Source organism: Pseudorca crassidens, chromosome 18, assembly GCF_039906515.1.
Source record: "Pseudorca crassidens isolate mPseCra1 chromosome 18, mPseCra1.hap1, whole genome shotgun sequence".
Taxonomy (NCBI): Eukaryota; Metazoa; Chordata; class Mammalia; order Artiodactyla; family Delphinidae; genus Pseudorca; species Pseudorca crassidens.
This window is the reverse complement of record NC_090313.1, coordinates 79,072,527-79,099,218: the sequence shown is the minus strand read 5'-3', so window position 1 is coordinate 79,099,218 and position 26,692 is coordinate 79,072,527. Positions and strand designations below refer to the sequence as shown.

Genomic DNA, 26,692 nt, shown 5'->3' with positions numbered 1-26,692 from the left:
AAAAGTATTCCTTCAAAACAGACTTGAAGCATTCACTAAGTGAATAAAAGCAAAGATCCTACTGTGTGCAAGAGTGTGACTTGACCAAAGGGAACATTCGTACTTTTGAGGGGACACGATAGTTTCAAACACACTGACTGCTACTAGAAATGTACATAAAGCTAGCTTTAAACATTGTTACTGGCAAAAATTATAAATTACTAGGAAAATAAATAATAATACCCAACATTTATTGAGTGCCTATGACCTGTCTTTATATAAACTAACTTCACAAAAATTAGTACACTTAATCCTCACAATCTTTTTAGTAAAGTACTATCAGTACTGTTATTCACTCCATTTAATAATCAGAAAATTAATGCACAGAGAGGTTAAATAATTTGCCCACGGTCATGGAGTTAAGTGGCAGAGGGGGACTCACAGCCCCTTTCTCAACCACTATGCCATACTGCCTTTAAAAAAGTGTGCCCTGGTGGCCCAGTGGTTAAGACTCTGCACTTCCAATGCAGGGGGTGTGGGTCTGATCCCTGGTCAGGAAACTAGATTCCACATGTCATGCGGTGTGGCCAAAAAATAAAATAAATAAAAATTAAAAAGTGTGCCCTGCATTTCACTCTGTGCAAATTTTAATCACAATTAGGAGGAAAAAATAGAAAAGGAAAACTTCCATGCATGCAATGGGAAGTAGAGAACATCGCGTACTTAGTATCCCACAGTACAGAACACTGCATTCTACAGTATTGTAGCGTTCTACCCATGCAGAGCACCAGAAGTTTTAACTTGACCCTAACCCATTCATCAGACATTCTACAAGAGTAAAATGTCTGTGTCATGAAAGACAAAAACAGGCAGAATTATTCTAGACTAAAAGAGACACAGGGCTTCCCTGGGGGCGCAGTGGTTGAGAGTCCGCCTGCCGATGCAGGGGACACGGGCTCGTGCCCCGGTCCGGGAGGATCCCACATGCTGCGGAGCGGCTGGGCCCGTGAGCCATGGGAGAGGCCACAGCAGTGAGAGGCCCGCGTACCGCAAAAAAAAAAAAAGGAGACACAACAACTAAATACAACATGTAATCTGAGGCTAAACCCTGGATCAAAAAAGTAACCTATAAAGAAGGAAAAGGATATAAACAGCATTTTCCAGAACATTGGGAATATCAAAATGTGAGGTCAGAATTATATTAAATAATATAAATATAGTAATTATATCCGGAGTATTGAGATGATCTCTTAGAAGAGACATGCTGCAGTCTTCAGGGATGTAGTATCACTAAATGCTGGCTGAGCCTCTACTAGGGAGAGGGCACGTGAGTGTTCCCAGTACTATTCCCAGTACTACTCTTTCAACTTGGCTGAAAACTTTTTTTTTCTTTTTTCCAAAATAAGAGTTTGGGGGAGTTCTCTGTGGCCTAGTAGTTAGGATTCTGGGCTTTCAGTACCATGGCCCAGGTTCAGTCCCTAGTGGGGGAACTGAGATCCCACAAGCTGCACAGCAAAAAAAAGAAAGAGTTTGGGAGACAATATATAAGTGAACTATTTCAATGTGGAACCCTACAATCAACTCTAAAATAACTCCTGAATCAAAATTATTACAGTGAGATGATTCTGGATGACACAAGAGATGACATGCATAAACACAGCTGAAACCGGCCGAGCTCAGTGGGGGGTGGAGGTGGGGCTGTGATAAATCAGCAGCTCCAGGGCAAGTTGGTATCCACCCAAAAGGGTTCATTAAACAACGGATTAAAATGTAAATAAAGGAAGAAAACCAGCATGAAGGAGAAGAGAAAGGTTTGAAATGGGGGCAAGTTTTCCTTATTCTGTTAAAATCAGAAAAAATAAGCCACACCCTCACTCAGAGATATGTATACCTGCTCATCCCTGGAACACGCTGTCCATTAAACCTGTAATGCTAATAGGCTAAGTAACACTTGGTTTTTTCCTCTCATACATTTTTCGATATGTGAAGCACTTATTAGCACTTTACTGAGTGCAGAAGTCATGCCAGTAATTATTATTAAATATTATGAACTCAGAGGCTGTCAGTGAAGTCAGCAGGAACAAAGGTATGACAGCACGCTCGAAAGTTTTATGCATCTTTATTGCCGTCAATCAACATTCCGAATTGCCAGCATTTCTGATTATGTAACATTTTCTTCACTGAGTGTAAAACTAAGTATCTATGAAAAAAGTATTCAATGGCACAAACTGCATACATACAATGTACGCTGCCTCGTCTTAGAAGACAACTTGGAATTAAGGGGACTTTAAAAAAAAAGATACAGAGTAAATGAATTTCTCCCAAAGTTGTACGGCTAATAGTTTTCCTCATTTGTTTTTAAATCATACAAGCAATGAATACACACAATCTTGTAAATTTTTTAAACAATACGTGTATAATATAAAAAGAAAATTCACTTTCATCCCATTCCTCAAATCTGATCCCCTATCCAAAAAAAATCATTAAAGAATCTGGTACTTTTTCTTCTACAACCTTTTCAATGCACGTTTCTATGTATTGACACATATATATACGTGTAACGTTTGGTTTGATAATGGTGCCTGATCTCCCCTCACCCTCCTGGCTACTCACTTACGTCTTATAATACATACCAAGAACCAAAAGAAGATCAAGTTAAGTATAAAGGATTTTCGACAGAGTCAAAGATCAACTTTTATTTATAACCAAAATCCCGGAACTAAACAACAACAAAAAACCCTAACATCGAAGCACAATCTCTTCAAAGAAACAAAACCCAGTTGACACAAGCTTAAATTAAAAAGTATTCTTTCATTAAGTCCCCAAACAACCTACAATCGTGTGTGGGTTTTTAAAATACAAGCCCACAAAGAGCTTAACCATAAATGTCAATCATTAAAAAGTAAAGGAAAAAGCATCCCAAAGGATGGCTCAGGGAAGCATCTGGCGGCGCCTCCCCTGCGCACTTACTGAGGCCTCTGTAAGACGTAGGTTAAGAGGAATGTGCGCAGTGACTCGACGCTCCCTCTCTCCAGGAGGATCCACTCGCGGACAACGGCCTCCATGACGGCTGTGGCAGCTTGAAAGAGGACGTAGTCTACCTTACTCGTTTCTAAGGAGGAAACAGACACCTTCTTCAAACAGCAGCTCACCTTCCCCTGAACATTCTGCATTTCTTAATTTTAAAGAGAACTTTCAGACAAGGAATGAGATGGTTACCTGTTCCTTTTTTATCCAGTGACCTTTGCTCTAGCACCACAAAGAGGTTAGTTCCTCTCAGAAGACACCTCAGGCAGGTGGCAGCTAATCACCGATCACAATTTTCACAAACTTTCCTCACCTCTCTTCAACTGTTACTTCCAAAGCATGAAGAACTAAAAAATAACACAGCTTTAAAAAAAATAAAATAAAAATATAAAGCAATCAGAAAATTTCCTAAGAGATTCTCACCCTGTGCAAAACAGAACTTTGTATCAGAAAAGTATCTAATAAACTAGTCTTTGAACATTACTATCTGCGAGGAGCCATGCTGTCAAAATATGTTTGTTCAGTAATTAATTAAGCTTTCAGCAGGATGGCCCATCTCCAATAGCAAGTTCAGAAATAAACACAATCATGTTCATTTTCTCAAAATGTTAAAAAAAAAGGGGAGGGGGAATCACATTTACACAAGGTGAGAAGTTCTTGTGCATTTTCTGATTGCAATACTGATCAAACTGAGTAAAATCCCAAAGCTACACTCAGAAAGATCCAGCTTTAACTAGCAAGTTACAGTATCCGACCTAAGAACTGAATCAGGAGGGGAAAAAAATAGAAAATTAACATACTGAAGAAATATTTTACATTAATTTTCTATTTTTTCTTTAATTCAGCAATACCACTACAATCAGTTTCCAAATAGCATTATCAAAAGGGAGAAACAGTCAAAATGAAGTCAAGAAAAAGCAGAAATTTTTTGAAGCTCTACAAAATAACCATCATGCGAAACCCATGCAGAGTCTGATTCAACTCCTGGGTATTTGCCAAGATCACTAGACAGGAGTGCCTGGAAGCCCGAGAAATACCTCTAGGCACAGAATAACACCTTCAAGAACTTCTCAGAAGAGTATGAAGATACAAGCAGGCACATCATTTTCTCTCCATTTCAAGCACAGATCATTTAAAAATATTACAAGTGATCTTGACACAATTTTCTATAAAAATGTGCGAGAAAAGGTATGCCTACATCAATTCCTATCACACTAGACTACAGCACGGGAGTTTTGAACATATTAAAACTAGTAAGAGGAACCAATCTGGACCTTTATTTTTTTTTAAGTTTGATTAGTCCATGCCATCTTAACATGAATTCTAATTGAGATGGTAATCAGAACTCACAAAAATTTAGAAACCTTAAAATATAATGAATAAATAAAGCAACAGCTTCCAAAAATGTAAACCTATTATAAAAAGATGTGTTTAAAGTTCCAGGAGAAAAACAAAAAGTGTTTTATTCAAAGAGGACTGGAAACAGAAACCAGTTCTATCTATTTTGCTCACTAAGGAGAAATATGGTACTGCCTCATAAATGTAATTCAAATCATCTCTTATTATAAACCTCTTCTTGAAAGAAAATGATGGTTTGCCTATCTGTACTTTCTACTGAAATCGTAAACATTTTAAGGACCTGAAATTCTTAACCATGGATTTTAACAAGGAAGCAAAATTGTAGGGACTCATAGAATTTTAGAAATAGAACTCCAAAGATCATCTAATCCGATCCCCGCACTTGACTGTGAGAGGAAACTGCAGCCCGCGTGGCTGGGTGGTGTCCTCTGGTGACACGCGCCTTGCCCTAAGCGCAGGTGCCAACTAGACAAGGCCCAGCACATACTCCTGCTTCTCGTGAGCAAGGAAACACGCTCCTGTCTAACTCCCTGTGCTTACAGCCTAGCTTTTTTCTGCCCCCTCCCCTTTTTTGCAAGGGTCAGTAGGGGTACAATTACAGAAAGTAAATCACATTCAGAAGTTTTCAAGATACCTCTTTTCCTTAGATTTCTCTGTCTGGTATCAATGAAGATCTCTAAATTACTATTCCTATAAGAAACTGTCTCTAAGAATGGAGGAATCTGAAAAAAAGAAGCCAGATTCCAAAGTTAAAAGTTTTCCTAACCTAATAAATTACACTTTCTCATAAAAACTGCCATTGGCCTTCATAGACTGCACTTAAACACAACAGAAATGTGCGGAAGATGCTCGCCGGAGCTCCGGAAGCCTGCCAGCAGAGGATGAGGACTTGACACACACAGGAGCCTTATTCTTGCTTCCTGCTGGAAAGATGCTCAAAATTGCAAGGTCCTTGTGCAGAACTCACAGTTCATCTAGAATTTCTAATACTCTTAGGGATGATTTCCCACTGACTAGGACACTGTTTAGACGACAATTTAGTTTAAGCCACTTTAGCAGGAAGCTTTCACTTCCTACCACAGTAACTCCTTAATAATAATTACGTAAATAAAATTCACACACATCTTGTCAGCCATCTGAATTCGAGCCAGGAAGACTAAAGCGAGAGTGAAGGTAAGGGCCGAGAGGAAGAGCACTGCGTTCTGGCTTCCGGCAACTACGCTCCCCTCTCCGGCCCTGGGGCTCCTGTCCAAAGCAGAGGCAACGTAAGCTGCACAGTGACACACACAAGCACACCAACAGTAATGGAATAAGTCTCAGGCTCGTTCTGTTTTGTCTCGGCTACCTCCAAGATAAGAAACGAAAGAAATCCTTTTCTCCCTGAGAAAAGGGCAAAAGGAAGCTGCTAAGTTAGCTCCAGAAGTGCTGGACCGACCCCTCAAGGTCTGGGGGTATTTCTTTAACAAGAGCAGAACTCACAGGTTTTTTGAAGGAACACCTGACCCTATAAAACTAGTAAATTCCTAAGTGCCAAAGACTTCTGAGGCCAAGAGGTCTGAAAGTGCTCTTCTAACAAAACGCACAAGCATGCAACATGCACACGCACGCACGCACACAAACACACAGAAAAGAGCAAAGAAATTAAAACTACAGTGAAAACAAAAGAATAAGACGAGAAAGAAATGAGATAAAATGAGAAACATAATAAAACTTAAGTTAGAAGTGGGAAGGAAGAATTTTAAGAGGCCAGAAAAGGGAAGCATCCAAGAGAAAGTCTCCCCTTCATTAGAATCTATCACCCAGACATTCTATAAAAATGACTTATAATCCCGAAATAAGAATGTGAAAATTCTGGATTGCGATCGACTGCCACGTGCATGAGAAGTCTTCTTAGAGGAATTAACCTTTCTGGGCTGGTGGCAACTGAGTAAGGAGTTAAGATTTTCTGTGAAGTTTAGATGTACACATTAATGTAACACAAGGCTTTGCAGTACATTAATGATTATGCTTATTACACATGCACCCAACCTTTTAAACAGTTAATGTCTCAAAACCCAAACTGCTTCCAATAGCGCGGCTGGAACTAGCAATACTATTCTTTAGAAATTTTTATCAGGAAAACAAAAGTATTCTAAAACAAGCTCACATCATAACAAAGCAATAGTTCTTCATAAAATATACATACTCTAAAAAGGAAAGAGTGGTATAAACAAATACACTCTAATAACATACTTATCACTTAGCTCGGGTATTTCCAGCTAGCACAGGACAACTGAGTCACAGTCAGTCGGAAGTCAGATGAAACACCGCTGGGACCCTGTTTATGCAGTGAGGGCACAGCCACAAGAGCCAGACTCAGATCATCTGAGGTTTTCTACATCTATTAATGCTCAGCAGTTTCAAGGCAGTAAGGATGAAGTAAGGCTCCCTTAAATTCTTAATGATGTTTAGTTTTGCTTCTTTTAATTTAACACTGAGTTATTCTCCACAAGGTAACAAATTTCCTTAGTGCCAGAAGCAAATTCAACCGAGTATAAAAACAGACTACTCAAAAAAACCCGAAAAACAAAAATCCCCGCCTCATTTAGAATTAAAGGTGGTTATTAAACTGCTTCTCTAATGTAAGATCTAACTCCTGAAGGAGACAAGGCCGCCTTTACCGCCGATGCTAGCTCCGTGCAGAGGACAGAGCATTTTTCAAAGGCCATCTGAAATGAAGTAACGGGGCAATGACATTTACATGACTGTTCACAAAGTGCTTTCATATGTTACTACATCTGCACCTCACTACGACTTAAGACGGTCAAGTCCATTTAAGGCAAACGACATCATTATGCCCATTTCACAGATGAAAAAAGGGCCTGAGAGGTGAAGTGACTTCCTCAAGCTGCTTCCAGGCCGCAGGCACCCTGGCGCCCGGCCCTGCCCACTGAGCCCCACAGTCCTCGCCCCAGCCCTGAGCTGGAGAGCACTCTGCACACAGAGCTGGAATGGCAGGCTGTTTCCATCCAGAAACCAGAGTGCTGGTGGCTACGGATTAGTCTTCCTAAAAGCACAAGGATAAAAGGTCAGATAGTTTAGTTCCTAACACTCAACTAACCAATTCTGTGGTCATGGACAACTCAAATAGCCTTCTGTTCTAAGCCTTCAATATGGGTTACCAAAAAAGTGGCTCCAATTAAGAAAAACAGCCAACAATTATCAGATTATAAAATAACAATAACCAATGAAATCTCTCTTAACTATTATTGAAAAATACCTAAGAGGCAGAGAAAATGCCATCTCTGAATAAGTTATGACTTCTGTGATAATTTTTAAAGGAAAGAGATCACTTCCATACATATGTCAGACATAAGGTACTCACAAAACATTTTTTACAAGACTTAAAAATCAATGCTTCATTTTAGGACATACGATGAAGATCCTACACAGAACTAACCAATATTCGCTAAGCGAGCTGAGTACAAATTACATGGTTTTTAAAAAATGATGAAAAAACAACTAAAAGAAACTGTAGAAACCCCCAAAAATAATCTTAATTTTAAAACACTGGAATACGTTATAGTACATTTCCTGTAAGTGATATCATACTTGAAAACAACAGAAAAAACATTAGATTTTCCTCCCACCATTAACAGCCTTGATATTACGGTCAATAATAAAACAACTTATTGCATGTTTTATTTAAGGAAGAAAAATCCAAAGCAAAATCAGAGTTTTCTCTCTGGCTTTATGGAATATCTTTAAAGCCACTTCAGTGGAATGATTATTAATGGAAAATTATAACTGTACAAACCTGCTTATTTTTAAAGGAATTTAAAATACCTAAAGTTCAAGATAGAAAAACTAGGTATTTTTAAAGTAAACACTTACCCAAAATATGCTTGCAAACTGCAAATGGTGATTTTGATTTCCTAAATGATAAGAATATATGCTCAGCATGCTGGCGCTGCTCAGTGTTAACCATGGAAGGTGGTGCCTTGAGATTTAAAAACAAACACAAACACAGAGCACACTTGTTTAATAAGGAAGCTTGAACAATAGCAATCCTTTTACCCACAACAAGAGAAATACTTTCACTTTCAGGGGACTACGGGAGTACAAATTCTTGCTTAATTTTTCTTAAGTAACTATAGTATTTAACTTCATGATAAATATTTAAAATACAGTTTCAGGGAAAAGAAACAAATTCCTGACAAGGTTTGGATCAGAATCCTTTCAAGTTGCCTACATTTAAGAAAGATATATTTATTTAACATCTTTTTGTAATTTTTTAAAAAAACATAGCCTACTCACTGCCTTTTATTCCGAAATATACCACTCCATCTAAACTGACCAAGTTCAAATAATTTCTATTCTTCAGCCCTGGTGAAAATGAATCCAAAATTACTAAAAATTGAACTTCTAAAAACAATCCTTTAAGATAGAAATATTATCAGATAATTCTACCTCTAGTTTTCTAAAATCACTATTAAACCAGAAAAATTAGGAACAGCGAAGTTTGGAGTTTACCAAACTCCTTTCTGAATAATCAATTAATCAGCCAGAAAAGCCAGCCTTCTCTCTCAACAAAAACAGCTCCTAAAAGTCTGCTCAGGTTTTTAAATTCCATTTTGTTCTAACAGTCTTTCTTCCAAAGATAATACTCTTCTGAACAGCGCTACCTAAAATATACATTCCTAAAATATACATTCAAAGGTTATCTTTGACCTTACTGAGACCCATCTGAAGAGAAGGAGAAGAGATTGCTTATACAGCATACAGATCAAAATATCAGATTTCTCAATTTGGGAGGGGAGGGGAGGGTGAGGGGAGTTGGCAGGAAAATAAACCTTTGTTATTGTAACCAATATAAAGTGGGGAAATCATCATTTCAACTGTATTCAAAGACTCTGGAAGATGAAAAACATAACCAGGTATATTAGATTAATATTCATTACAAACTATATCAATTATGCAACATTAGTTACTCTACTTTCAGTTAAAATAGAAAAAAAAGAAGTAAATCCAAGAAAAATTAACTTTGATTCTCTTGCCTAAAGGAATTCTTATAATTAGCTAAAGCCAGTTCAGACTACTATTCCTAATGATATAGCACCCTCTACAGCTCTCTAGATAAAAATGAAAATATTTCCATTAAAGAACTACGTTAAATAGATAACAAGGATACACTGTACAGCACAGGGAATTACGGCCATTATCTTGTAATAACCTATAATGGAATATAATCTACAAAAATACTGAGTATGGGGGCTTCCCTGCTGGTGCAGTGGTTAAGAATCCACCTGCCAATGCAGGGGACACAGGTTTGATCCCTGGTCCGGAAAGATCCCACATGCCGCGAAGCAACTAAGCCCATGTGTCACAACTACTGAAGCCTGCGCGCCTAGAGCCCGTGCTCTGCAACAAGAGAAGCCACACCGCAATGAGAAGCCCGCGCACTACAACAAAGAGTAGTCCCCGCTCGCTGCAACTAGAGAAAGCCCGCGAGCAGCAACGAAGACCCAATGCAGCCAAAATTAAATAAATAATTTATTAAAAAGATAAATAAGAAATGATAAAATCACCTAGAAAAGTAATACAATAACAAAATAAATCAGCACTATTACATTATCCTCAACTTTTTTACTACGTTGCTCAGAGTATAACATGATCTTTCAGCAAGGTATAAATGAAATCTGGGAACACCATCTTTGTAGTCTTTTTTTTTTTTTAAGGTTTCATTGAAGAGTGTTGGGAATTGAGAATTTTCTACCCATAATGACAAAGAGAAAAAAACTGATAAGGAGAGGCATTTCACAATTAAGAGATAAGTCAGAAGCTGAATGCAAAAAGACATACAGCAGCACACTAAACCTGCACTGTCCGAAACAGCAGCCACTAGCCACATTTGTTAAAATTAAATTAAACAAAAAAAAATTCAGTTCCTTGGCTGCACTGGCCACATTTCAAGTGCTTAATAGCACTCGTGTCTGGTGGCTACCACACTGGACAACACAGATTCAGAACATTCCTATCACTGCAGAAAGTTTTAACAGACAAACTCCATTAACGATGATAAAACTAATCATATAAGTGTAACCTCAGAACTTGAGTCTTGAGATATTGATATTCTAGATCAGTGGTTCTCAACTGAGGCAACTTTGTCCCACAAGGGACATCTAGCAATGTCTGGAGACATTTCTGGTTGCCACACTGGGGAGTGCTATTGGCAACTAGTGTATAAAGGGCAGGGACGCTGCTAAACATCCTACAATGCACAACCCAGCCCAAAACACCAACAGTGACAAAGCTGAGAAACCCTGCCCTAGGTGAATTTTCTCAAACTCAAGAATCAGTGAATGAACAATATACTTCCAAGGACAAAAAGGAAACATGCTATTCTCATCCAGTCAGTCATTACGCTAGAATTACTTTATTACCCAATATTCTGTGACAATAACTGGAACCAACTTGTTTTGCTAAAAGGATATGACAGTATTTTTTACCCTCTTACGATATCTGTGTAAAAAGTTTGCTTGATACAGTTCATTAAAGGATAAATGCTAAAGGCAGGTGTGTATACAAAGATAATAAAAAAAGTAATTGTCTTGCTCATTCTAACTGGTGTCTATAAATCTAAAAATAAAAATGACTCACAATTAGGAAGCAAAAAATATGGTCATCTTCTGTTCATCAATACTATATGCCATTGGGACCTCCCTGGTGGCGCAGTGGTTAAGAATCCGCCTACCAATGCAGGGAACATGGGTTCGAGCCCTGGTCCGGGAAGATCCCACATGCCACGGAGCAACTGAGCCCGTGCACCACAACTACTCAGCCTACACTCTAGAGCCCGCGAGCCACAACTACTGAGCCCACGTGCCACAACTACAGAGCCCACGCGCCTAGAGCCCGTGCTCCCCAACAAGAGAAGGCACTGCAACGAGAAGCCCGCGCACCGCAACAAAGAGTAGCCCCCACTTGCTGCAACTAGAGAAAGCCCGCGCGCAGCAACGAAGACCCAACACAGACATACATACGTACATATATACATATATAAATAAAATATTAAATGCCATCAATGTTTTCAAAAGTATTGTTTTGATGATTCTAAAGCAGGAAAAAGAATCAGAATAATAAGCAAAAATGTATTAAAGATTCATCTGATGTCTAGAATCAGTACTACATTTTGAGGGTGAGAATGTAACAACCAGGAGTAGAGACAGGACCCATGAGGAGTATTTGAAACCTGGACTCAATATTTACAGAGCAGAAGATGAACGCAAAGAGATACAGTCACACTCCAGACTCGCGCAGCCCAATATGGCAGTCCCTACCCCCACTGACTATGTAAATTAATTAAAGTAAAAAATTCAGTTCCTCCTCTGCACAAGGCACGTTTCAAGAGCTCAACACCCACATGTGGCTACTGGCCACCACACTGGAGAGTGCAGATATAGAAGACGTTACTCTTGAAGAAATTTAATTAATTCAACAAATATTTACAGAGTGCTTACTATAAGGTTACCTAGATTCATATGATTTGATGCGATGTTATGTGATAGATTAATGTACAAAATAACTGCTATCACTTATAGAGCACTTATTATGTATGAGGCACTATTCTAAACACTTTCCTTTTAATGTAAATGAAATCATTTAATCTACACATTAACTCCCTGGAAATAATTATTTTCCTAGTTTAGAGAAGAAGAAACAGACGCATAGAGGTTAAGTGACTTGCCAAATGTCACACAGCTAGTCATGGAGTGGAGTCAAGAGGAATGCAAACAGTCTGGCTCCAGACTCTCTATGTTCTACTGCTGCTCAATTCCTAAATGTCAACACTGCTCCATGTGTGCTGCCTAGTCTAGCAATAGGGTGATTTTTCTAACATCTTATCTGATTAGGTCACTATCATACTACTGTTGTTTTCTAATTAGTTCTCTAATTCCTGCCACAAATCCACAAAATATAGATAGACCAGCAAGATTGGGGTCAAATAATTTTATATTAAAACATGGATATATTATGGACTAGAATAAAATTTCTATTAACCTTTTCTGAAATATTTTATTTATTTGGCTGTGCCAGGTCTTAGTTGCATAGTTGCAGCACGTGGGATCTAGTTCCCTGACTATGGATCGAACCCGGGCCCCCTGCATTGGGAGTGTGGTGTCTTAACCACTGGACCATCAGGGAAGTCCCTCTATTAACTTTTTAAGATAAAAATTGAGAAATTTTAGCTTATACAAGCTGTTTTGGTGTACTCCCTAGCTCCCGCCAAATATATATTCACTCTCTTTTTACCATGAGTCACCTTAGCAGTAAAACAAATTTTAAGAATATTAATATATTCCCTTCCACCCTGGCTTTGTTCAGTCTCATCATCTCTTTGCAGAACAACTTAACAGCCTCCTAACTGGTCTTCCACCTCACAAATTGCTTCCCTCAGATGAGATTTTCACACTGCTGTCAGAGTGAAACCACAGAACCGACATGTCACACTACAGGGTGAGTCCAAGCTAATTATTGTGCAAATAAGACCTTACATAGCCCAGCCCCTGCCTATTTCTCTAGGCTCATCTCCCTTCCCCCTTTATTCATTTCTTTCATTCAACAAATATTACCAAGCAACTATTATGTGCAAACAAGGTCCCTAAACTAACACATATTAGCATCTAGCTAGGGAGACCAACATTCATTAATTAACCACACAAATAAATGTAAAATTCCAGATGGGGCAGGTGTTATCTAAGTATAGGACAGGTGAGTCTCACCTTTCTGAGAAGCTAAGGCAGGCTTTCCTGAGAAAGCGACTATGGGGAGACCTGAAGGATCAGGTGAGAGAGAGGAAGAGCGTTTTAGGCAGAGGGAACAGTGTATGAAAGGTTCTGTGACAGGACCAAGGACAGGAGAGGGAAGGATGGAGAAAGAACTAGTGTGGCTGATGCAGAAAAAAAGATGGGAGAAGGGTCCTCAGAAGCTGGAAATATGGGCTTCCCTGGTGGCGCAGTGGTTGAGAATCCACCTGCCAATGCAGGGGTCACAGGTTCCATCTCTGCTCCGGGAAGATCCCACATGCCACGGAGCAACTAAGCCCGTGTGCCACAACTACTGAACCTGCGCTCTAGAGCCCTCAAGCCACAACTACTGAGCCCGCACTCCTAGAGCCCGTGCCCCGCAACAAGAGAAGCCACCGCAATGAGAAGCCCGCGTGCTGCAACGAAGAGTAGCCCCCGCTCGCAGCAACTGGAGAAAACCCACGCACAGCAGCAAAGACCCAACACAGCCAAAAATAAATAAATTAAATAAATTTAAAAAAAAAAAAAAAAAAGGAAGAAGCTGGAAAGATAAAAACTTATCCAAAGCCTCACAAAGGGAAAGCAGTAATAAAACTTCAGTTCAAACCTGGGTAATCTGTCTCTGGAACCCTTCCCTTACAGCATATTTCCATCCACAAATTACGATCAAATGTCCACTATGTGCCAGGCAATGTGCTAGATGCTTCAGACACAACAGTGAGTCACTGATAAACAAAAACAAACAGAATCCATGTTCCCAAGGAGCTTACAATCCAGCAGAGAAGTCAATCATAATCAAATAAGCAGCACAAAACTGTGGATGCCATCAATGTTACTAAAGCAAATGGCGCCATGGGAAGAGAATTTAACCTAGTTCAGAGCGGTCAGACTTTCCTGTCAAAGCAAACACCTACACTGAGATCTGAAAAATTAAATGTCAACTAGGCAAAAGAGGGAGAAGGGTGTTCTAAGCCGAGGGAATCCATGCGTGTAAGGTTCAGGAAGGAGAGAGCAGATCCAACGTGTGGACTGATGCCCAGTCTGTGCAGCCCAAGGCCAGCTTCCTCAATGTGTGACCGGGGCAGTAGCATGGGGCCCAACTCTCCACAGGGCCCCATGCTTAATGCAATACTCTGCGCTCGCCATCCTGAAATTCTTAATCATTTTATCTCTGAACCTGTGTTTTGTAAGCGAAGCCCAATGGGACAATGGAGCGTGCATGGGAGTAGTGAGGACAGGATGGTGGCCAGGCACACGTGCACGTGTCTCGAGGCAGCCTGGGGCACCGGGTCAAGGTGGCTAGGGTGGGAGCTGGGCCCAAGCAGGCAGCAGCACCCGGACCCATGGCGAGGCCAGCTTGCATCTCCCTCCCCAGAGCCCGTCACTGAGGCACCTGCACAGACATTAACTCTCCAGCCTGAGCACTGTGACAGGAAGTCAGTAAACTTTCTCAGTAAACTACAAAACAAAAATGTACACACGGACACCACAATAAAGCATTTCAGGGAGTTATCAGAATTTTTCATAAAGTTTGATTCTTCTCTCTGGAGACTTCCCTAGTGGCGCAGTGGTTAAGACTCTGTGCTCCCAATTCAGGGGGCCCGGGTTCAACCCCTAGTCAGGGAACTAGATCTCACATGCCACAACTAAGGAGCTGGCAAGATGCAACTAAGGAGCCTACCTGCCGCAACTAAGACCCAGTGCAACCAAATAATAAACAAATATTTTTTAAAAAGAATCTCTGATTTTCAAACTGCTACAGCAAAGCAAACATCTACAGGTTTAGAAATAGAAATTAAATTCAGAGATTGTCACACTCAATGGAGAAGAATGCTATTCTAACATAAAGCTCTGTATGAACCATTTATTAATGAGGAAGACAATTTTACTTTTTTCCTACAATTGAAGATACAACCACAGGATACATAAATGGGCGTTTTTAATTACATACAAATCATTAAGCTACTTGTGGTTTCTTGTATAACCTCTGCAAGTAACAATAACTGTCACAGGAACATTAAAATATTCATAAATTTACACCTAAAATTAAATTCAAACTCACATGAAACTGATTTATGTGAAGAGTTCAATCTTTTTAGAAAAAATGTTCTGCAAGAATCATGAGCTGTAAATGTACTACAATTTACACTTGTAAATAATTATCATCTTCCCTCTGAATCCACAGGTTCCACATCTGAGGATTCAACCAACTACAGATGGAAAATATTTGGGGAAAAAATTCCAGAAAGTTCCAAAAAGCAAAACTTAAATTTGGGACTTCCCTCGAGGTCCAGTGGTTAAGATTCCACACTTCCACTGCAGGGGGCACGGGTCTGATCCCTGGTCAGGGAACTAAGACCCCGCATGCCATGTGGCACAGCCAAAAAATTAAAAAACAAACAAAAAAAACTATCACATATTAGACCCACATTTCTTGAAAGTTCCATAATATTCCACTAGACAGAGTACCACGGTTTATTTACCACAATTTCTTCCAAGTAGACATGCACACTGTTTCAGTTCTTTGCTACAGCAAGGTATATAGACACTACAGTAAGTGCTTTTCCCATATGCAAGTATTTCGGGAGGCTGAATGAAGGGGCAGAAGTGGAACAGCTGGGTCAGAGGGCATGCAGACTTTCAAGGCTCCTGTAACACACCTCCAGACCATCTCCCAAACGTGCAGCCTGCTATGCGTCCACACACACTGTCCATCTCCATACATCCACAGCCTGAAATATCGTCTCAATCACAGGGCTGTTTCTGCACTATTCTATTCCAACTTCCCATTCTTTTTCCACGCCAGCACCACAACCCTGCAATTACTGTAGCTTCTGAATACATTTCAATAACTGGTACAAACTCCCCCAAACCCTTTCTTCTTTTTCTTAACGTTTTTTGTTACTGTCATGCAATATTCTTCTAGATAATATATATTTTCTAATTAATCAGTCAAGATTTTCTCCCACCTCAAAAAAGGGTGAGGAGGGAAGAGGGATTTTTACTGATACTACATTCAGTATATAGACTAATGAGGAAGGAACTGCCACCTTAACCAGATTAACTCTTTGAATTGAGGAACACAACCTTCATTTAATTCAGATCTTCTTTTACATTCTTCAAATAAGCTGTCTAGTTTTTGTCACAAAAATGTTGTATATTTCTTATTAAATAGTGTCCTACAGTTTATTCCTCCAGTTTTTATTCTTAACAGAATGAGATTTTTTTTCCATTTTTAGGCTGACCATTGTTGGTATAAAGGAAATCTTACAATTGGTTTATTTGCCTTATATCTGGCCACCTTACCAAACAATTATTGGTTCTAGTAATAGTTTTTTAGTTAATTTCCTTGGATTTCTTCTTTCTGAATATCACCTGCAAATTATGATCTTTTTACTTTTCTTTCCGATATTTACTTACTTGGCTGCACTGGGTCTTCGTTGCAGCATGCAGATCTTTAGTTGCGGTAGGCAGAATCTTTTTTTTTCTTTTTTGTAGTTGCAGCATGCAGGATCTTTAGTTACGGCATGTGAACTCTTAGTTGCAACATGTGGGATCTAGTTCCCTGAAGAGGGATCGAACCCCGGGCCCCTGCATTGGGAGCACGGCGTCTTAGCCACTGGACCACCAGGGAAGTCCCTTATTTCTTTTTCTTATCTTACTGTATCAGCTAGGCCCTCCCCTTCAGAAAGTGTTGAATAATAGTTTTATTAGAACTCCCTATTTTACTCGTAAGACTATCTCCATTTACTGGTGGTTTCAAATAATTATTTTTATCATAGATTTATCATTTCCTAATTTATTGAATTTTTAATCATAAAATGCTGTTAAATTTTATCAGCTGCCTTTTAGGTTATCTATGGATGATTTCAAATGTCTTTCACATTTCTTCTTTGGATCACTGGTTATGTTGCAGTTAGCTGAGTTTGACACAAATCCAACTGCAAAATACAAATTTAATTAAACTGAATTTTAAATAAAAATTTCCCGTTACCTAGTTTTTTGAGAAAAAGAACTGTTAGTGCCAGTCTAATATCTAGCGCCACAGCAGAGATGAAAAGACAAGGTTGAAATAAATAAAAATGCTTACACGATACAATGAATCTTTTCAATATGAAAAGTAAATGTTATAAGCAAAATTATTAATTTTATGACATGCACTATTGATCGCACGCACACACACACACAAAAAGCATTATACCTTATACATAGAAGGGGCTCAGGAAACACTAAATAAATGCTCAACTATTCCCCAAACACACTGCACGTGGTTCTCTCAGGCCTTCACACAAATATATCCCTCTACCTGGGACACCCCTATCCAACTGGAGAACTCCAATTTGTCCTTCATGTCTCCGCTTAAGGATCACATAGGTTTTGAGAAGCCCTCTCTAGGTCCCATCTCAGCCTCAGATAGACGTCCCTCCTCTGTACTCTCACAGAGCAGCAGCATATGCTCCTATTATAACATCACCTAATACTCGCTAATAGTTTTGCCTTTCCTCCCCTTTAGACTTTTGTTCTCCTTGAAAACAAGGCCTGTCTCTCCTGTCTCCTCAGCATACGTAGCATCATGCCCAGCACACGTGTACTGAAGAAATGCTGCAGAATAAGTAAATCAAACAAGATGGTAAGGATTTTTCTACAGCACTACATTTTTGCAGATGCTTTTAAAATGTTAACCAAATTCCAAAATAAAAGCCATGAAAGCCAATCATGAATCTCTCTCATTAAAGTTGCATTTACATTTATTAAAATCCATTCCAGCTTTAAAACAAATATATGAAATTACTTTCCTATAAAGTATCAATTAACATATGTGCTCTGCATTATTTTATATTATCACTGCACACACTTGTTATGGACAACCCTTTATCCAAGGGAGCCAGGGGAGCAAAACCAAGGAAATTTAAGACAATAAATAAATCACTCTTTGGATTTATGGTTCAAACAAATGCAATATTAATAACAAAAGAATACTAGGTTTCTCCATTATGGTGTCTGTAAAATCCTAACACATCCTTTATTTTATATCTATTCACATAAAGGAGAAAATGGAAATAAACTTCTTTAAAATTCATCCACAATGAAGTCAACAAAGAAAAGTGCAGGAAGATATGGATCACACCATCTCATTTATGTAAAAAAATGCATTAGGGACTTCCCTGGTGGCGCAATGGTTAAGAATCCGCCTGCCACTGCAGGGGACACCTGTTCGAGCCCTGGTCTGGGAAGATCCCACATGCCACAGAGCAACTAAGCCCGTGCACCACAACTACTGAGCCTGCGCTCTAGAGCCCGCAAGCCACAACTACTGAGCCCGTGTACCACAACTACTGAAGCCCACGCACCTAAAGCCCATGCTCCACAACAAGAGAAGCCGCCGCAATGAGAAGCCCTCACACCGCAAGGAAGAGTGGCCCCTGCTCGCCCCAACTACAGAAAAGCCCGCGCACAGCAATGAGGACCCAATGCAGCCAAAAATAAATAAATAAATTGATTGATTATTTTAAAAAAGGACGTATGTGTGCTCTTACATGCTCAGAGATCTTCAAGATGGATACCCAAGGAACAGTGACCTCTGAAGAGAGGAGATGGGGGCTTAGGGAGCCTTTACTTTCCCCATATACCTTTCTGCACAGCTTGAATTTCTTACTATTCAGAAAGGCATTGATAAGATTTTTTTAAATCAAGGATAATATTTACAGTGTATCATTTATACAGAAAGCACTACATAATGTATATTGTAAAAGCATAGGAAATAAGGTCACAGTATATTCAAACTTAATACAGATTGCTTAGGAAAGGGGACTGAGAGTGGGGAAAGGAGGGAACACTTGTTATTCTGTACATTGTGTGTTGTTGATGTACTTTAAAATAACATGTTCCAGTATTACTGTCATAATTTGTAAATGACATAAAATGTATCAGCAACACCAAATTTTCAGGTCTGTAACTGTAACCTGCTATAAGTTCTTACAGTCACTCTCACTGCTGAGAATGTCAGCACAGAAGTGTGGTCCACTTTACTTACTCTGTATGTATTTAATATCCTCTCAAAAACGCATGGTTAGATATCTTAAGCAGAAGCCAACAACTGGAATCTTTTTGGAACAGAAAATTTCAAGACCTATTTAAACAATGCTCCATTTGCACACTGTTTTCAGAATAGATGGCGTCACGTGCATACTGTTACTAATTTACAAAAGCCCTTCCTCATTCTAGTTTGTTCACCTTCAAATTTATTTTCCAGCAAGTAACCTCACTGTCTTGAATCAGAAGACTAAGCAGTATTCACAAACATGTACAGAAAATGCTCCCTATTACTACTTTGGGGGTGGGGGGCGGGGAATCAGGCTTTATGTTGAGACCTACATCTCTAAATCCCATAAACATCTTTTTTACTCTAAAGGTCTAATATACTACTTTATTGGCAGCTTATCCAATAACCTAAAGAGGAAAGAATATAGGTGTTCACAGTGAAGCAACTGCAATAACCAAAAACACATTTTGAAATTTCCCATCAAGCAATAAAATTTAACATTTATAGTATTATAATATGTTGACTTTGAGAAGTAACATGGTTGAGTAAGTAAATTTTAAAAGAGTTCTGAAATGGGAGTCTGGTGATCTAGGTTCTGGATCACTCTTATCACAAATTTGTTCTGTGACCTACCTTTGGCAAGTCACTTCTACCTCTTTGAACCTCAGTTTCCCCATCCGTAGAATGGAAGGCAAAACACTTAAACTAGATTTTTTTTTCAGGGTCTCTATTTCCTGAGAGAGGCTGATAAAAGCTATAAACCCTATTACCAAAAATGTTATGTCTGCACCCAAAAATTTACTTACAATTTCCTTCTAATACCCATCGTGAACTCCCTAAGACCTCTGCATGAAAAGATCTCCTGAGATTGTTTTACACACTAAAACTCCAAGCTGATTTTCATGAAAGAAATATATGGACTACCAAATGGAAAAATTAAGCAAAAATAATCGTGAAAGACATCACTAATTACTTTGAATCCCAAAACATAGTAACAGCTAAAATACACAGCAGTTTTCTACAAACAAGATTTCCTCAAGGACTTCCCTGGCGGTCCAGTGGTTAGGATTCCACGCTTCCACCGCAGGGGGCACGGGTTTGATCCCTGGCCGGGGAACTAGGGCCTCACAAGCCGCGTGGCGTGGCCAAAAAAAAAAAAAAGAAAAAAAAAATTTCCTTAGAGGGATATCCATCCGACCCACAGACCCGATAAATGCTACGATCACCTGTTCTTTTTTTTTTTAATCTTCTAATGCTAAGTAACTGAAGGAGATTTGACAATCTTAGCTATCCCCAAATTAATGAATCTACCTGCTTTCTAGTCCCACTACCCCACAGGCCAAGAACCACAGGCTGATAACAGACAAAGCTGAGCTGGAGTCCCCACTCTGCTACTTGCCTTGAAAATCCGGGTAAATTACTTAGCATCTACACGTTTCAGTCCCTTAGTCCAGAAAATGGAAATGAAAGTAATAACTACCATAGTCACTGATGATTAAATACGGTAATATATGCAAAGTGTTTGCATAGTGCCTCACACACGGTAAGCACCCGATAAAATGTGAGCTATTATTGTTAATTATAATAAAATGGAATGCAGCTTTCATACTGAGAAATCATGCAGTAAGCGCTACTCTTCCACATTTTTAAATAGTAAGTGGACACTTCCAAAAAGGAATTTCCTTTTTTTTTTTTTTCCAGCCGTGCTTCGAGGCTTGTGGGATCCTAGTTCCCTGACCAGGGATGGAACTCGGGCCCCCTGCAGTGGAAGCATGGAGTCCTAACCAATGGACCGCCAGGGAATTCCCAGGAATTTCCTATTTTTAATCACATTTTTTTCAATACTCTTATGGAAAGATTTAAAAGTACGTAAATGGATACCTATACAACACATATGAGAGGTGGTAAGGTAGAGTAGAAAGAGAGCGAGTATTAGAGCCAGACAGATGCGAGTTCTAGACCTAATTCAGCCACTTAGTAATTACATAACCTGGGCCACCTTAAGCTCTCTCTCAACCTTGTAAGGCGGCTGCAAGGGTTAACAAAACATGTAAAGCATCAAGCACAGCATCTGGCAGGCAATGTGCACTCAATTAACAGTATTTATTCCGATTCTTCTCAGCTACTCCCTTATAGGTGATAAAACTAGCTTTGCCAGGGAAGACAGAAGGTCCTAGCAAGCACAAATGCTAATTAATACTCAGGCCAGGGGGCTTCCCTGGTGGCGTAGTGGTTGAGGGTCCACCTGCCGATGCAGGGGACGCGGGTTCGTGCCCCAGTCCGGGAAGATCCCACATGCCGCGGAGTGGCTGGGCCCGTGAGCCAAGGCCGCTGGGCCTGCGCGTCCGGAGCCTGTGCTCAGCAACGGGAGAGGCCACAACAGTGAGGCCCGCGTACCGCAAAAAAAATAATAAATAAATACTCAGGCCAATGATGAAGGGCACATTTTTACCTTTTCGACCTTAGAACTAAAGCAGTGTTTTGGGGGTCACATACTCCTTCCAAAGTCTAATGAAAATGGGGCCTCTAGCTCCTAGAAATTTTTCAGATATTTCAGGAATCGCTGTAAGTCAGAGATTTTAAGAACTTTGTATTTAGGGGGAATCGTAGCTAGTTTTTTCTGGACTTAACTTGGAAGAGTCTGAAAACGTTCTCTAAGTCAGTTTTTGTGACAAAACGATGCACCTAACTTCGCTCATAATGCAGCAAGTAAATCCTGCTTTTAATTAGGCTTCTCAGTTTCATGAGCTAAATTTCATGAGCTACCTGGTGTTGTGTGTGAAAACAAAACTTGAGAAAAGGAACTACAAACTATGCTAGAATTAGTTCAAATATTTTAAACTATGATGCTTGAACACATAACCCAAACACCGAACCAAAAGGGGAAAAAAGGTGTAAAAAGGTAACGAAGCTGGCTACATTCAATTCTTAGAAAGGCTGTGTCAATTCAAGAAATCAAATAAGCCTCTAGCTTCCAAAGAGATCTACAAGCACGGAAGTCATGATTTACAAAAAACAAAACTGAGCCAGCAAATACAGTTTACTGAGTAACTAAATATGGTTTATCCTTACTTCTTCTCCCTGCGTGGAAGGCTTCAACTCCTCGAGTAGGTAAATAACCTACTCACTAAATTGCTCTGTTCACTGTACTGTAAGGGGAAGAAAGAAGTCAACGAGGACCGTAGACCCAACTCTTCTCAACGCGCGACCCGCACAGAGCTCAGTACTAGACAAAGTTTTGCCCCAATGACCTTGGTCCCTAAGATTCCCCTCCCGCCCGCCCGCCCGCCCGCCGGTCCTTCCACGTGCGGCCGACTGCGGTTGCCCAACCGTGGCTGCAGGCCGGAGAAAGCACTCGCGGACCCGAAGGCACGAGGGGAACGAGCGCTGCTAACAGCACCGGGGCCGGGCCAGCCCTCGGCCAGCACCCACCCCCCCAGCGGCGCGCACAAGCCCCCGACCTCGCGCCCGCCTCTCCCCGACCCCGCGCGGGAGGGCTGGGGCGCAAGAAGCCCTTTTCCTTCGGCTCCCCACTCCGCTGCGCGGCGGGGGCGCCGGACACCCAGCGAAGGGACAGTCCGGCCAGGGGCACGGAGGCAGGCGCACAGCCGGAGGGAGAGTCCTGCGCCACGCCAGCCGCCCCCTCCAGCCCCGGGCTCCCGGGAGGCCGCGGCCGGCCGCCAGCCCGGCGGGCGCCAAGGCCGAGCGCAGCAGGGCCGCCGGAGGCAGCAGACGCGGGGCGCGGGGACGCGGCCACTCACCATCAGAACTTTGGCCGCGTTCTCCAGCTGAGCGATCACTTCTGGGGGCCCCAGCGCCGCCGCCATCATGGTCTCTCTTCAATGACGCGCCATGCGCTGCATTCTGGGAGCGGGCGCCCGGCCGGCCAATCGCGCGGCGCCCCGGGCTCGCGCGCTCCCGCCGGAGCCGTCGCCGCCGCCGACGTCGACGCGGGGTCGCGGGGTTAGGGCTGCGGGCGCGCGGCGGGGTGCTCCCCTGCCCTGGGCCGGTCCCCGCTTGCCCGCCTGCCCGCCTGCCGCCCGCCGCTCGCCACCCGCCGCCCGACCCGGGGGCGCCTCTGGCCCGAACGTGTCCTCTGCGGCCGCGTTCCATCCGGGGCAGGGCGGCCTGCGGGACTAGAAGTGCCTGCGACCCCGCGGAGCGCGCGTCCTCCCCGCTCGCTTCCCCCCCCCTCACACAGCCCCGAGCTGCGGGCACCGGACGGGGACGAGACCGGAGCCCCCTCGGCGGGCAGCCTAGCTTCCGGAGTCGGTGGAGCGCGCCGCCCCCGCTGTGCCGTGTGGGGACCTCGCAGCAGCGAATTTCGGTGTGGAGCCTGGAGGGAAGGTCCGTTAGGGGACCTCGGAACCCACTTTTCTTCCCCTCACTGTTGCAGCGCTCACACCAGCTCCAACTGCTGGAAACCTTGTTCTGTTCTGAGCTGACACCTACTTACGCGTAGGTTTCTAGCTCTTGGTGCTGTTCTGCTTCTTGGGGCTGCACAGAAAGTCACGTTCATTTCAGTGTTCGTTAAGTTTCCTCTGTTAACGTCTTCCTTTATCTCTTCTTTCAGTGGTAAATAAGCCATACTTTGGGGTTTTCCCTTTTTTATGTCCCTGCAACAGAATTGCATTATTAGCTCCATTGAAAAACGGGTTTCTTATATTGGGCATCTCTACAACTTGAAGTTGAGGAAGTGAATTAACAAGGCTTTTATTGCTTGAGAAACGAAGTACCTTTCATTTCGTTACAAAAGGGCAAAGTGAGTGCAGTGAATGGCCTTTTTTACTTTAAGAATTGTGTGAAACTAGGTGGTTAACATGTAGTAGGCATTCAATAAATACTTCACTAAGTACAGGCGTCTGGACTTAACGATTTTTCGACTTCTTGATGGTGTGAAAGCGTTACACATTCATTGGAAGCCGTGCTTCGATTTTTGATCTCTTCCGGGGCTGCGATGTGCGGTCCCGATGCGCTGTCCGATATACCCTCGTGGGGCACAGCGCCCAGTCAGCCGCACAATCACGAGGGTGAACCACTGGTACCGTTAAGACCATTCTGGTTTTTACTTTCAGTACGGTGTTCAACAAACTACATGAGACAGTCAACACTTTATTCTAAAACAGGCTCTGTGTCAGATGATTTTGCCCAACTGTAGGCTAATACTAAGTGTTCTAACCACGTTTAAGGTAGGGGAGGCTAAGCTGTGATGTTTGGTAGGTTCGATGTATTAGAAGCATTTTCACCTTAGGATGTTTTCAACTTACGATGGGTTTATTGGGACATAATCCCATCCTAAGTCAAGGAAGATCTTTATAAAGCAACCTACAAAAAGATTACAAAATGTCTCTACCCACTACAAATAGTAATTACGGCAGTTCCATGATATATCTGCAAAAGTGTAGACAAATGAGTATTTTGTGACATTAAATGTTTGAGGCTTATGATGCTTCAGATTGGGCCCTGTGTTCCAAAGCATTTGTTTTGTGCAATTACATAAGAACTTTACATCTAGACACTCTTTAAGAAAGAGGAAGAAGGAAAAGTATTAAATGTGAGAATGAGTATGCTTCCTATCAAATTAGCATTTTGAAGTTACATCTCCCATAATGGAGCCATGAATTTTAGGGCAGAGTTGTAGAATTTCACTGTTGGAAGATTCTAGAATTTGCCCACTAATTTAACCTCCCCTCCAATGCCTGACTCTTGTTATTTCTTGGTTTACTATGCAACAGTAGCGCTCTCCTGGGGGTGCGGGACGGGGTAAGGAGTAGTAGTCCAGCCTAGCCACAGGCTCTTCATATCCTGAAGTAGAAGGGAAGAAAGTTGCGCAAATTCCAATAATTTCTCACTAGACACAAAAGAGAAATATTTATGGCCTAAGAATCTGCTCGAAGTGTTCCTGGAATCAAAAACATTTCACAGATAGTACATCCCCTGTACTTTTAGGGTATGCCTTTAACACCTATGATGTCATGGGGTGCAAAATTATTCCTACTTATTCTTAACCAAAAGTGATTAGTTGAGTATATTATATATTTCTCCTTGGAAACAGGTTTGGTTTGGGTTTGTTTGTTTTTGTCAAGTCATAAACATCTTGTCAACATAAACATATTGATGAAATACCTTAGAGCAGCAGTTCTCAAAGTGTGGCCTGGGGACACTTGTTAAGTCCCAGAATGCCTAGTAGGTCCCTAAGATCCTATCAGAGGGTCTTGGGTCAAAAGAATTTTCATATGGCTATCATCCTATCAGTAATTACTTTAAATTGACATAGACAAATCAAAAGACATAGACTGGGGGCTTCCCTGGTGGCGCAGTGGTTAAGAATCTGCCCGCCAGTGCAGGGGACAGGGGTTCAAGCCCTGGTCCGGGAAGATCCCACATGCCGCGGAGCAACTAAGCCCATGCACTACAACTACTGAGCCTGCGCTCTAGAGCCCACGAGCCACAGCTACTGAGCCCGCGTGCCACACTGCTGAGGCCTGCGCGGCTAGAGCCCGTGCTCCACAACAGGAGAGGCCACTGCAATGAGAAGCCCACGCACCACAACGAAGAGTAGCCCCCACTCGCCGCAACCAGAGAAAGCCCACGCGCAGTAACAAAGACCCAACGCAGCCAAAAATAAACATAAAATAAACACATTTATTTTAAAAAACTTTAAAAATAGACATAGATTGGCTAAAGGGATGAAAAACAGGATCGAACTATATGCTCCCTCTTACCACTTCTATTCAACATACTAATGGATGTGCTACCCAGAGCAATTAGGCATGATAAAGAAATAAAAGGCAACCAAATTGGAAAGGAAGAAGTAAAATTATCTCTGTGCACAGATGATGTGATCCTATATATAGAAAATCCTAAAGATTCCACAAAAATCTGTTAGAACTAATAAATGAATTCAGCAAAGTTGCAAGACACAAAATCAATTTTAAAAAATCAGTTGCATTTTTATATACCAACAACGAACCATCAGAAAAGGAAATTAAGAAAATAATTTCACGCAAATCAAAACTACAGTGAGGCCCTTACATGAATATAGATGAATTATGCAACAGAGTGCGAGATTATTCTATTTTACTTGAGAGACTCCATAGAAGAACAAAATCTCTCTTTTAGAAGGCATCTCTAAAGCCCAAATTAGATGGGAACACTTAATTCCTTTTGATATAGAAGACACCTGATCTAGAAAGTGTTAAGGGATCTTATAACCCAAAGTTCTGAAACCTTTCAAGGTAGCAGTATAGAACCAAAAGTATTATGGTATCAAATTATAGGAACTTAATATATTTCCCCAGAAACAGAAACATGAGACCAAAAGGGAAATATGTCTTTAAAATAGTTCTCTTGTACATAAAGTGTATTTCTGCACATATGATATGTCTGTGAAATGTTACTCTTTGGAGTTCTTAAATACTAAATACTTGATTAATATAGCACAGTGTTGATGTGTGTATATCGAAGTAATTGCAAAACGTAGTCCGTGGCTTTATCC

The 26,692-nt window shown here is 41.2% G+C and overlaps 1 protein-coding gene across 5 annotated transcripts in view; it reads right to left on the bottom strand.

The window, feature by feature from the left end:
- Window positions 1-23,092, bottom strand: part of XPO4 (exportin 4) — a 102,137-nt gene extending 79,045 nt beyond the window's left edge. For 3 of the 5 annotated variants that reach the window (XM_067713794.1, XM_067713798.1, XM_067713796.1), the window contains exons 1-3: window positions 22,956-23,092; window positions 8,239-8,344; window positions 2,950-3,091 (exon numbers count right to left, since the gene is read on the bottom strand). In XM_067713794.1, the coding sequence (XP_067569895.1) occupies window positions 2,950-3,091; window positions 8,239-8,344; window positions 22,956-23,024 (317 nt within the window). In that variant the 5' untranslated portion in view covers window positions 23,025-23,092. Of the gene's footprint in view, window positions 1-2,949; window positions 3,092-3,198; window positions 3,354-8,238; window positions 8,345-22,955 lie in introns of those variants that run through there. The other 2 variants (XM_067713795.1, XM_067713797.1) reach the window with 2 other exon arrangements.
- Window positions 23,093-26,692: the final 3,600 nt, after the last annotated feature.